Consider the following 13809-nt stretch of genomic DNA (forward strand, 5'->3'; position numbering starts at 1 on the left):
TGTGCATATACCTTTGGTAATGTTTAGCATATATTTGTGTAACATATGCATAATTATATTGTAATAAATCCGCAGTTTAATAATTACAGTACAGTCTTCAAAGTGACACTGTTTTTTGAGAAAAAGGCGAGTTCCAATGACTTTCATTTAATACGTCACTTTCGAAAAAGCAATCAAAGTGGTACAGTTCAATGTTACACAGTCTAAGAACTAGCTGAAAGCTAATCAGACCCGAGGATCATTTTCCAGAGAGACTTCGTTTTCGAGCAAACCGATTTCCAAGCAAAGTTGTCCCGCTAGCGTGCGCGCCGATGTCCCTCTGTCCTTAATTATCCCGATTCACCATAAAAGGATCGCCGAAACGTGGCGGGGAGTTGGAAAGGAACTCGAATACACGCGTCCACGTCGAAGTCACGGAATTATCGGGCCCGGGTATCGATTCTCTTCGTGCAAGCCTGGCCGAATCTTTGCGTCGAGAAAGTTGTCGAGGTCCCAGAGTGAGTTACGAGGAGTGAAAAAATTATCACTCGAGGAATACCGAAGAAACGAAACGGTATGCTCGGCGATAAGAGAGACGCGATTCCTTTGAAACCTTGCAGAAATGAAACTGCGTGCTTGTTGATAAAAAATATGCAAAATTCAACGCTTGAAATTTCTCGATGACACGAAACAAGAATACATATCGCGAACATACCTGTTACCCAACAAGTTTCTCCCGTACTTCGTTTGATTACACGCGAAACACTTCTTGGAAAAGATTTCATTTCGTCGACGCAGAAATACTGTTACTGCGGATCATCGCGAAGGTTGTATTGTACATTCGCAAAGATGCAACATTATTGCAGAAACATTCCCGTTATCAGTTCCCTTCGCGAAGGAATATTGTTGTCGGCAATTTTTGTAGCAAATAAATGACATCATTATTGATTTTCACGGGATAAAATTTTCTTTCTTTTAATTTATCGTAATCCAACGATCTGTGTTCGAGCATGTATTATGTGTCATCGATTTCTTCACGAAAAAAAGGTTTTTGTCGTTAATTTCTTCATAAATATATATTCTTATTACCGATACTTGGGTGGTACGGGAGTTTCCTTGGATTCCTTCGCAAAGGAATATCGTCATCCTCGTTTCACCATCTTCTTGGCGAAGAAATATTTTTATCGCTGCGTGATATAAACTTCGTCAAGAATTGCACGTGGGAACGACTCGCCGAACTTTCCTCACGAACAGATAAATAGGGGATATGGCTAAAAGAAAATCGAATCGCGGGAAGTATACTATCCGTGTGCCATGTTAGAGCTCGAGATAACGAACGGATCTCTTTCAAGGCACGGATTCGAAGGTCCATCGTTACGCGTCACCGACTCTCTTCGGGCTAAAGCGTGAATGATCGCTACAGGATCCAAAAAATTCGTTTCGTGGTTAGCCGGTGGACAAGATTTGTTTGAATTTTGTCAGAAATCCCCAATCGTGGCTCGAAGGGAAAGGGACAAGCCGTGGACCCTTCGCTGAAATTGGATGCAGGATTTGCTGGTGAAATCAGAGGGCGTGTGCTACAGAGGAATCCGAAAAGAGAACGAAAAATAGGGAACACGAGGAACCCGCGATCTGTATAATAAGCGAGCTTTTTTCGATTCTTCTCGGCGAGAGAAAATTCACCTAGTTTGCTACACATCGAGAGCAAACGATGGGAAAGGTGGATTCCTGTAAGTCCCCTCAATACCGGTATTTAGATGACACCGGAGAATAATATTCTTCTCACGGACACGAGCCTCGAAACGCCAGCGAATATAAATTCACCCACTTGTGCGTGTTTACGCCGGAATTTGCTACGCCGTTAGTTTATCTCCGTATGCGGTTACCGTTTTGTACAATATTATCCCTAAATGGAAATTTTCACGCAGTATTGTCGGTCAGACTTGAAATTTGTTATGATCGCATCGAGGTTTAATAGATGCGTTTATTACCTTCTCCTTCTGCGACGTATCATCCTCGATCTGTAACAAACCAGACACGAACCAGATCACTATTTATATCCTTTGGAAAAATTGAACGATGTAATTAAATCAAAGACATGGATAGGAAAAAGTAAAAGTGTTTGTACAGACACGCTTAATGTGTTAACGTTATCGAGGTGAAAAAAATAATGTTCAACGATAAATAAATGTAGCGAAATATCGCAAATATTTCGATCCACGATTTCGATTACAGTGTCCAGAAATACGAGATATCCGAACAAGCATTATCGAACCCCATGCGCTATTTCTGCCGGCGAGATTTATATTTAACCATTATCTCGAGCGCGATCCGCATTTGTAAACATCCTCGAAATGGACCATCGAAATGTTTTCGATAGATAAAAAGCGGTCATCGGTCGCGCGATTAAACGGCGTCAAGATAAGAGTTTTCATTGCGATCCAATTACCTCCGATTCTCAATGAGGGGGTAATTAATCGCACGGACGATGGCTCGTTCGCTCGCGACTATTGACCTAGTAATTGTTTAACCAAGACCCGGATTACCGATATCGCGGGAACCGTTGTTCACGCTCCTTATGTTTACCGCATAGGTTATCGAGCTGATTTCTCGTCACGCGACTCGAGAAACAAAGATACGAGGTTTCCATAATCAATAATTACCATTCGAATTCTTCCAATGAGGGCTTGCAAATTTTGAGAATCACGTTTCTGTTTATAGATTTTTACTGTCTACATTAGAAAAAAACGTATATTTAAAATAAAGAATAAAAAAGCTAAATTAATAATTCTATAGGAAAACGAATAACGGAGCTTCGGTAGTATAAGATATACCAATTAAATAGGATCAAATTACAAGACCAGATTGTATGGCTGACCTTTCGGTTACAGGACATCCATATTTCGTAAGCGACACGATTACAAATGCCGTCCATTTCCTCGAAACGTGAGTTACGCGCAATATCGTCGACTATCCTGCGGAAAATTACAGAAAAAAGGGAAGAAGAAAACCGATAATAAATAACTACGAAGACACGCGTGACTTCACGTTCGATGTATTGCAACAAATCATGTGCTCCGCGGAAATTAAACCCGTATCGGTAAATCGAGGCGATCGAGACACGTCGTTGATATTGAAATAAATATCTCTTGAACCCCCATCGTCGTTGCTACCTATGCCACAACTAAGGACCTCCATGTGACCAGATAGCGAGCAACGTATGTCTTTGCAGTGTATTTATGTAAATATAGTGATTTGTTTCTATGGAAACTTCTTAATACTATGAATACTATGATTCAGTGACGACCATCGTATTAAAAATCGCATTGTCTGACCATGGTCGGATCATTCTACTGGCGGTCGCTCGGTGCCTTACCGAAAGAGTTGCTTGGAAGATTGTTTGAAAATGATTTATCTTCCATTTTAAATGTGAATAGAGGACTTTTGTCTACACCTAATAAAATGCTCCTCCGCGGGCACTTCCTGCTCCTCACGGTCAAAGGAACCCGAAGACAAAGGCCAGGAAAATATTAATACACCGAATCCTGGTTACGACACCTCGTTAACGCCGATGATTTTTAATTTCAGCCGTAGTCGTTTATTTTTTCCCTCGTTCGTGGACCCTCAACTATGTTTACATGCGCAACTTAACCCATTGTTGTCCGTGGACGCGTTCAAAGGTTACGAAGGGGAAGAAAACAGGACTCCTCTTCTCGCATCCCTCGACTCGTCCGTGAGACCACCATGAATATTAATAACATTCTCGTGCGTTGTTCGAGAGCAAATTTTCGAACACCGTCCTCCTTCTTTCGCCTCGGTCGTCTCCTTCTTCGGGTCGGTTAAACAAACCAGGCGATATTAAGTTCGGCGACATAATTTTATAAGTTTCGACCGGGCGGGTAGATTACACTTCGGTCGGATATTACAGCTGTTACGGCCGCGACATTAACGAACGTCCGTCGTCGTTCGTTCTTAACTTCCGCAGCTGGTTCGCGCGAAGAAAACCAATATCCACGTACAAGAGGTGAAGAAGAAAAGGGGAAAGAGAAGAAGAAGACAGAATGAACGATATCGAGCGTAATGAATCGCTTAAAAGTTCACCCCGTATCCCAGTGCATATCGTAAAGCTTGCAGACCGGTTAAAACGGGGGCGTGCAATAAAGACGCGTTTGCCGAGGCGGCCGACGACGCTAATCGCGCGACGCTTAACCGATACAGAAACAAATGCTTTTTAATCCGACTCGCGGCGGGCTCTCTATCTCGTTCAGTAGACGCTTAAGTGCGTTTACACGGCCCGGCTAACCCCATTACCATCCACGTGTCCAGAGGGATGCAAAGGGAATAAAGAGGAGCATGGGGACGGAGTGGGAGGACAGGAGGGGTGGCACCAGCCCAGAGACAGGGCACGAGTAGACCGTGGTGAAGAGAAGGGAGGAAGTCGGTGTGCGGTGTAAAAGCGGCTTCCTCGACGTGTAAGGTACGAGTGTAAGGCTCTTAAATGGTTATTGGATTGAGACCCTGCTCGAACGAGCGGGAACTTACTTGGCGATATCCTGTCGTGGTAGCGACGTTCGTTCATGGTCGTAGGGGAAGGAACGAGTAGGGAGGCTGAACAAGGGTAGGAGAGAGAGAAATGGTGGTGGAAAGGCGAAGAAAACGGCGAAGAAAGGAGAAGCATCGCGACGAGGAACGGTGGGCTAAACGAGGAACGTGTAAAAGAACGAGTCCCATCGTAGACCACACACGTACCGTGTAAATAGAGATAGCGGAGAGGAAAACCGACGCGAGAGACACGACGTCTGGCGTGCACAGGCCGATGTGGATATTCGTATGCTCGAGCCACGCCGTCCACCGGTAGTAGTCTAGCTGCCGTCTCCCGTCAGACGACAAACATTCCTTAACACTTTATTGCGACCCATTATAGTCTCGGCACAAGTGTCATATGAAACATTTAGTTGTAGAGGAAACGCTTAATTCCGCCGAGGATTGACCACCTTCTCTTTCGACTCTATATCGAGAGTGTCGTTCGGCACGTGACCCCCACGACGAAGTACGCGTACGAATAATGATCAGAAATCAGTTTTGCGATTGGTTTCAACGTAAGAATCGTAGTAACGTCGACTATAATCGTGCTCCCTGCGCTCTAGAACCTTACCAATGCCATTGTGGGATTTTCAGTTCTACGATGAAGATAAAAGCAAAAATTGCAAAGCGGAATACACCACCCGTGGCAGATACCAAGAGTTCGCGGGTCAATGGAAACTCCCAGCACGCGTAATGAAAACAAATTGCCAACTATGGCGCGCGACGCGCACGATAAGACAAATTAAATTCACTCTTCCCCAACCATCCGGCCACAGTGTTCACGGTGTCTGCGCGTGAAAGATCTCGCGCGGTTCGAATCGGGAGCGAGCCAATTTAACAGCGGGCGAACATTAAAAATTCTGAGATAATTCCCATAGATCCGTCATTCTACACTTGCAATGATATAAATAATTATTGAGTCAAACTGTATTCGAATATTTTGGGAAAGACGAAGAACGTAATAGAAGAATAAACGCCAGGTAATAAATAAATTAGTATACGTCGGTTGTATCTATTATTCGAACACAATTTTGTCCATTTTTGAAACGAACGAATCAACGAAGAAGAATTTTACGGTGACCGTTAGCCACGGCCCCCAACCCTTTCTACCTCTGTGCCTCTCTCTTTTCCCGCTAGAGTATACAATGCAAATAGCAACAACCTACCAGCGGCAAACTGTTACCGATATTACCCTGCCACTTAGTTACCAATTTACTTGGACGGGAGGGACCGCAGCGGTGGGTGACGGCCCCCGATGGCAGTTGCGAGGTAGTTTCCGCGACTCACGCACGTTTACATGTAAATCCAGATGTAAACCGAGGTCATAGCCAGTTATTGCCTCGGCAGTGGTACTCGAGGCCGAGCCGCAATGACGCCATTGAAAGAACGTTTTTAAGGGTCGGCGTTCCCACGCGGGCACACGGCTGATAACGATAGAAATTAACCTCCAAAGGGTTTCGTTCCATAACGGGACATCCAGGCTTCGACGATTGAATTTGAATCGGTATCCCTCCGTTTTTCGATCCTCATGTCAAGCCCAGATTTACGATAATTTGTAGAAAAATTTGTGAGGCCTTTTCTGCCTCGAACATCTTTACACATTTTTACAATTTTATTTATATTTTACCAACTTCATTTATATTTTACAAACATAATGAATTGCAGTGAAAAACCCGACAGGACTAAACACGATGAGCAAAGTATTTGCAATATTCTATATCGCCCTGGGTTTCGTAAATGGAAATAGATAATGCAAGTGCAAACACGAGTTTACTCGTGACCGGTCAACAGTGTGTTAAGAGACTAGAACTTGATTTTCAATGTATGCTACGCTATACTTCAGACAGATTCGCGAAGTATACGCTGCACGAATAGAAGTGCGCGCGAGCCCTGATAACAAGGTTAAACAACTCCTTCGATAAATTGTCTTGTTTCGCGGCCAGCCGAGTCAAGGTTCTCCGTCAAACGGGAAAAGTTTGAGGGTCGAGAGCATCCGCGTGGAACATTAATTCTCCAAAGTTCCTCGTGAAAAAGACGGACACTTGGTTAACTACAATAAACGTTAGCTGCGGGAATCTCTAAAGTCATAAAAGAAAGAAGAAAATGTTATTCAACGTGTAGTTAAAGTAAAATAATATCCAAACGCGAGTAAAATAGGAGCGAGCCGTCTCGACGCTGAGCATAGAAGTCGAGCGCGTATAAAGAGCTAGACGAGCTCGCGGAGTGCGCGTTCCGAGCCGGAAAAGATCCACGCTCGTTTCTGGGAGTGTTGCCATTGAAAAAACAGGTCTGGTTCATCGGATCCCCGCGCGCTTTCTATGAGCACGAAGAAAGAGAGTGGCAGACGGGTTAGAAATCGCGACTTTGGCGCGAACGCGGGAAAGCCACGGTCGGCGCGAGGACTCGCGAGCTCGCCAATTAATTCGAGTGGCGTGGCGCAATTAATTTGTTTCGGGCTGCGGATGCCGCTCGTAAAACGTGCAGATAAAATTAATGAAACGGGGATGGGAGGAGACTGGCTCGGCGCTGCGGTCGCTGAAAGGAAGCCAAAGCGTGGAGGAAGCGCGCAAAGGGGCGGGAAAGAGAATTGTAACGACGAAAAAGGGGTTGAGAGCGACGGGGATGTACGGGCAGGAAGAAACCCGACGACTGAGAATTATATCAGAAATAATATTCCGTGGGTGCTTCGATGAGATAAACCGCTCTGAAGGACGCTTGTGGAGACGGGTAGGGGAAAGCGGAATGTTTTTCAGGAACGACGATTTAAGCGGGTACCTTTGTGCTCGTTTCGAGATATTATGTCGGCGATTACGTGTTCACGGATGAACGCGGAAATTTCGGGGACACGGAAACGTGTGCCTCGGTTCAGAACAATTTCACGATGCGCTTCGAGTGTCGGCGAAGCCTGAAATAGCTTGTTCGACCGATGAAAGACATATTCGCGTATCTCGAGATACTCGTAAATGAAATTTTACGTTTTCGAGTACGGGGGTACTGTTTGAAAAGCAAGCGAATCGACTGTGGGTCGTTTTCTTTATGCGTTAAGGGGGTAGACGGACGAAGTTAGAGACATTCCATAACGAAAAATATACACGACGGATTGAAAATAAAATTTCACGTATTTGTTAATAGTCTTATAAAAACACTGAGTGTACGAGCAAGCACGTTGCATGAATTGACATTCGATGGGAATGCTCGAGTCAAGGTAACATTCTTTGTCCAACGTCGCTGAAAATTCATCGATACTAATATCCCTTTCACCCTTCCCTTGAACGACGCTCGTCTCCGTTTCGTCCATTATCAGCGACAGCTCCCATAAATCCCTTATTCATAAATCACTCGGCTTTTGATACTTTTCGCGTTGTCATCCGCGCAACATACATCTCGCGTGCTCCCGCGAAACGGTCCTCCTTTGCGGCAACAACCCTTCAACGATTCAGGGGACCGAAGAAACTCGAAGAGGCCTCGCCGCCTTTATCCCTCCGTGCCTCGAGGAAGCAACGCGAGAGATAAATAAATTGCAGGAGAAAACAGAAGAAAGGACGCGAAACGCGACGGGCAGGAGGACAGAGAAAGAAGAGGGGGCGCAGAATTGTGTGGAATACAAAGGAAATGAAATCCACGGAAAGGTGCAGATGTAAACGTTATAAATTTATTTATGCAATACAACTTGGCTCATTCGAATTACAATAGCGCGAAATTTAATTGGATCGTTTAGAGGCGGCGCTCTCGCGGCATGATATCGGAATAAACGCGCTTCTCCCCACGCGCCGCCCCCGCGGACTACCTTGGCCTCGCTCCGCACCCTTGTTTCTCGTTCGCCTTTGCCGCTTGTCATCGAAAAACAAAAGAGATTCCATCGACTTTCATCGAACATGAGGTTCCTCCTTCTTCGTTTTCTCTCTTCCTATCTCTGTCTCTACCCCTTAAACTCGCTACCCTAGATGAACACTCGTGCACCCTTTACTCTCGCCGAGAGACGAGCCCGTACCGCAATCGTAGCGATTTTATCATTTCGTGTACCGACGATAAAACAATTGGAATCGAGTGTACACTCCGCTTCGAGGAGCGATAGAAGCGAGCGACGTTTTCCCTCCGCTTCCGTTCACCATTCCCACCCCCTCGGCCCCGACCATCGACTCGTGCCTTTGACGGCGAGGATTCGCTTTTATCGGTTCACAGTGTGTCGCGTAAGAACGAATTAATTGTCCTCGTCGAGTGTGCGTCGCAATTAACTCGTTCCCCTTCTAGCGTCGCGTTTTCGAACGGGATCACTGACAAATCGCTTAAAGGGCTTTCTTCGTGGACACTTATTTATTCGAATCATAAGCAATCCACACGAATGGTTTTTATTTACTTCGATCGGTTGGGAATGGAACGATACAATTTATATTTTTTGTTTTATATTCGATACCAGGTACGACATCTTACGGAATTGAAAATCGCGTTCAATCGCGTCGTCATGCGCATTCGAACTGAACGGACAAGAATGGAAATGATTTCGCGCCTCGACGATTCCATGCACATAAAGCGTGAAAATTAATTAAATAATAGCTCGATCTACGTCGGTGGAAGGCATCGATAGAAGGGGAACGCCTTATTAGAATTCATCGCGACTTTTTACGTCGCGCCTATAAATTTCAGTTCACCGGAGGAAGACAGTATTATTCGAGGCTTCGAATATTTTCATCCTCGCCCCCTCCCCCCCCCCCCCGACCCAGACCAACACCCTCGCTCGAAGCAGTTCAATAAAATGTTTTACAACTATGACGTGCCGCGTGCTACGGGTGGGTCGCGGGGGCGGAAAATTAAATTGAAGAAAACGAGCGAACGGATACGAGCAGCCGTAGAATTCGCCGACCCAGCTCGATTCGTCATCGACGTGCTTCCCGTGAAATATTTACCATTGTATAGATTAGTTACGCTCGCTCCGCCATAGATAAAAAGGTGATTATTCAGGGGAGGTGAATCGATGGAAAAAAAAAAATGATCGAAACTTGGTTACTCGAACGAGTATATTTTGAAAGATCGACGCTGAATTTTCCAAGGTAATTTCTTGGCCTCGCGTATAAACAAGAAAGGGCTGCCTTCCCTAAACAATCACATTTACTGTGACGTTGTGCATTAGTATAATCGCGTTAGGCGCGTGCCCATTAATGAGGTACGCGATACCATTATTTCCATCGGCGTTTACACGCGTTGTAAATTTACGAACATTTACTAATGGCGTACACTCGCGAACGTATTACCGTTGACCCTTCGAAAATTTACACTAACGCGCAGTATCATATTATCAAAGGACGTAGTAAAACACAGCGCGCACGGGTACGGTTTAATAGGCAAATTAGTAACCACCGTAGCGTTGCGCATTTAGCGCATAATTTGTCCGATCGATTGTGTCAAGGATTTTAATCGTATCTGTCAATGTTTATTTGTCTCGATGCATGTGCATCGGTTACATTAAACGCTCGTTACGAGCTCGGGAGGAAGACCGTCGCCCGGCGATAATAACAGGCGGTTCTTCAACGGTGATAACAAAAGCTCGGAGAAAATTTGGAAGTATCGGACCATAGAAATGAACGTAACTCACGTTCATAGCCATCGAGCATTTATTATAGCTCGTTATAACGTTTCCAATCCCATAGGTGCTCGATGAATTTATTCGATAAATTGACGAACAGAATTGCTCCGTTTGCGAACGTATCGACAACTTTTTGCAATTTAATTTTCCTTCGATGCCGATACTTCTACCGTTAAAGAGTCGCTAAGCACCCTTCGCTTCTCCGTGCACCGCCATCGGAATAGATTTAATTGATCAATGGAAAGGCTCGAAAATATTCGAAGAGGAAGGTCACTCATGGGTAGTCGAGAGTGTGAGCAATCGGCTGCCATCCAATTCCAACCGCTTCGCTCGAAGTGGCGAATTTTTAATTAACAGAGGTGAACACGCCCGGATACGAGGGCGAAACAAATTTGATCGTCTTATCGATTTCAAAATGCGTGATTCGTGGTCGAAGTACGGTATTACGCGATACGTTCAGATTCGACGCAATCACAGACAGTCGAGAGGAAAAAAATAATAGCCAGACCGGATGAGCGTGGAACAGGTTGTTCGCGAGCAGTTTTCCAGGAAAACAAAAGTTTCTGCGCTGACTAGACAGCGGTTTTAAGGACCGTCTGACCCGTTAGGAACGCCTAGAGAAAATTGAATCGGCTCCCGAGACAGTTATTTATGCAAAACAACCGCTCTTTAGGCGATACACCGCAACCAGTGGGCCCCGTATCCCGCAGGGCGCTCGTTACCAGCTGTGCAAGAGAAAAATATGTGTGTGCACACGGCTAAACGGCCGACGGCTGTTATTTTTTCGTCGAGGCGACCAAGTAAAACTCCGCCGCGCTCGTCATGCAAATTTCATTTGAACACTTTAAGTGCCCCCCCCCCCCCCACCCCTCCCCCCCGCACCTCGGGGAAAACGCGGGAACGATCCTGCCGACACGGACGACTTTGGGAACTCGAAAAGATTATAGCACGGGACAAGCTATTTACGAGACTTGGGAGGAGAGTTACGTTAAATAATTCCCGTTCTTTTTCTTACCTCCGTTCTTTGTTCTCTTAGTTAACGCATCCAGAACGCGCCGTCGGGACGAACGCGGGGGGCGGAGCGTTTAAGACGGGTCACCTGGATTACTCGTTCATTTTTAAAGATAAGAAAGAACGTTCGAGGTGGAAATTGTTTCGTTTTATAAGCGAGCACGGATTCTTCGTATCGGGTGGAATACATTCGAGATGAATACATTTCTGAAGCGTTCGTCTGGCTGTCATTTTATTCATCGATTGCAGTATAAATAAACGGGGATTTTAACATGTTTTCTTAAATTTACAGAAACTATACGATGGTTAAATGTAACTATACCTTCGTTAGAGAATTCCTACACCAATCGTTGTTACAATTAATCGCGGGTATCCTAACGAGCGACGAGCGTCCACGTAACGAGCCGCCCTTGACCTATTCTTAAGCCAAAGATTACGTAATCCACCACACTCCCCCGCAACGTATACGCGCGCACACACAAACGGACGCGTGGCATAGCCCTGATACGGGAAAATAAATTTATTCGTGTCATAAAAGCAGATTGCATCTACAATGTAGTCAGACGACGCTCACCAGTCACGGTAAAAAAAAAGGGTAGCTGGATTTATTTGCATATCGGTAATTTCTAAGCACACGTACACACTGCCTGCGCTGAATTTTACCGCGAGAAAGTCGTAAATCGTAGTGAAAACATTTCGACGTCCTCTTGTATTTATACACCCTAATCTACCTCTTTGCGCCCATGCATTCATCACCTCGAGAACGTTTTTTCGTCGTCTAACTAAACTAGGTTCAAATGGTGCCATACATGCACACTTTCGAAATACCTTTTTTCGTTTAAAAAATTGTTAACTTTGAAGAATTTTTTATTTGTAAAAATACTCGAACTAGAAGTCAAAACATCTGTTACTGTCGAAAGAGTGTCGCGCCATCCTGAATCACGCGGCATATGGACAGACCGCAAGTAAAATAAGACGTCTGACTATAACGTCTGACTCGATTCGTCTCGGAATGCTAGTGTCTCCAATTTGGTTTTGGAGCTCGCAGGCGTTGATTTTAATTTAGAAAACAGCGAGAATTTAATTCCGCTACAGGGCTCGAAAAAGTTTCCATTATCAAGGAAGTGTTCATGCCGAGGTAGAATTTGAGAAACCCTCGTCCAAACTCGTCTTTTCACCGCAAAGCTCGCGTACGCGATTAAAAATTCCGAACGAAAGAATCTCATTTTTCGCGCAGAGGATGCGCAACGACAGAGGGTGTTGGGGTGGGCTCGCGTAAGAATGATCGCACGGAGGATACTTTTCGCGAATGCGGGCCCTTCGAAGCGTTTGCAACTCGGTGGCTCTGCGTGTGTGGGTCGACGATTCAGACCGAGCCTATCCCACTAACGTGGGTTGGTAGGTGGATCCTGGTGGATCAATAGCCTCTGTCTGGCCTCACCCTCTGCCGCCAGCCTCAGTGCCCTCATTCGCCGACAACTCAACTCCAAACTCACCCCCTCCCACCGCTGCTCCCTCCCTGTGCCCTATGTTTCTTTCTCCCTTTCTCCCTTCGAGTCCCTTGGTTTTCTCTTCTTCGCTGTCCCTCTACCCCGTTCTCGTTGCTCCGATTCCATCCCTCTCGCGCTCTCTCGCCCCCATCCTCTGTACGCAATACCCTGGTGGGTGCACACACGCGCAGCGGGTCGCGCGTCAAGTACAAGCGGACGTATGTTCGAGCCAGGGGTGGCTTTGCGCGGACGAAAACGATGGCACCCCCGTCGAGGTCCTCCTTACCCTTCGACGAGACTATGAAGATGTATACGCGGACAATAGAAGATACAAATGAAATAAACGATGAATGGAATAAAGAATTATCGAGTTACATTGATTTCGAATTACGACGGTTACCACGAACTTCGAAGTTTAATTACTTCTCCTTAGTTGAGTAGAGCAAATTGGGATTCGATATATGAAAATTACTTGCTTATAACAGAAAATACTGACGGAACGGTATCGTAAACATAAGTACGTAATTATGTGGTTGAACTGTAAACGGTGGAGGATAATATAAATTTCAAGATCTTCCACTGGTGTGGAGGAGTAGCAAGTTTCACCCCTTTGCGTATCGTACGTGCTAATCACAATGAAATATTACTTCAAACTTGATTAGTTCGGTTTCATTACTCTCTAATTCGTATACATGAATCGAAACGGGGTGACTGAACCGAAACTTGCGTCGGGGTGCGGGCGGTTAGAGCGTCGGTCCTGATCGGAGCCCTTTGCGAGAGGGTGTTCGCGCCGATCCAGCGTGCGCGCGTGGGGCAAGTAAGCCGTCGATCGGGGGAGCGTGCGCGGAGAGCGCGGTGTGGCGGGCTGACCCATTTTTTAGCGTTTCACCTGTTTTATCTTCCCACCCTTTTTACGCCAGAGCCCTACTTTGTTAATGCCTCGAGCGGCCCGCTAGACGACGCCAGACGGCTTCTCCGATCCGAGAGTAATGGCCGTCGTGCACGTTTTTTTATTTTCTCTTCATACGCGCAACGTACCACGAGGCCTGGCTCGACGTGTGGGTGCGTGCGCGCGAACGTAGCAGTCGCTTGGCGTCGCGCCACCGCGTAAACCAGTGATTCTTAACCTGTTTAAGCTCACGGCACAGTTTAGAAAAAAAAAAA

General features: G+C 45.8%; 1 protein-coding gene across 1 annotated transcript in view; it reads right to left on the reverse strand.

Moving 5' to 3' along the window:
- The window catches only part of LOC128894504 (3-phosphoinositide-dependent protein kinase 1), a 404982-nt gene that overhangs the window by 378821 nt on the left and 12352 nt on the right, over nucleotides 1-13809 (reverse strand). Inside the window, exon 2 of the mRNA XM_054156267.1 lies at nucleotides 1971-2000. Coding sequence (XP_054012242.1) covers nucleotides 1971-2000 — 30 coding nt within the window. The remainder of the gene's footprint in view (nucleotides 1-1970; nucleotides 2001-13809) is intronic.

This window comes from Hylaeus anthracinus, unplaced genomic scaffold (assembly GCF_026225885.1).
Source record: "Hylaeus anthracinus isolate JK02 unplaced genomic scaffold, UHH_iyHylAnth1.0_haploid 4, whole genome shotgun sequence".
Taxonomy (NCBI): domain Eukaryota; kingdom Metazoa; phylum Arthropoda; class Insecta; order Hymenoptera; family Colletidae; genus Hylaeus; species Hylaeus anthracinus.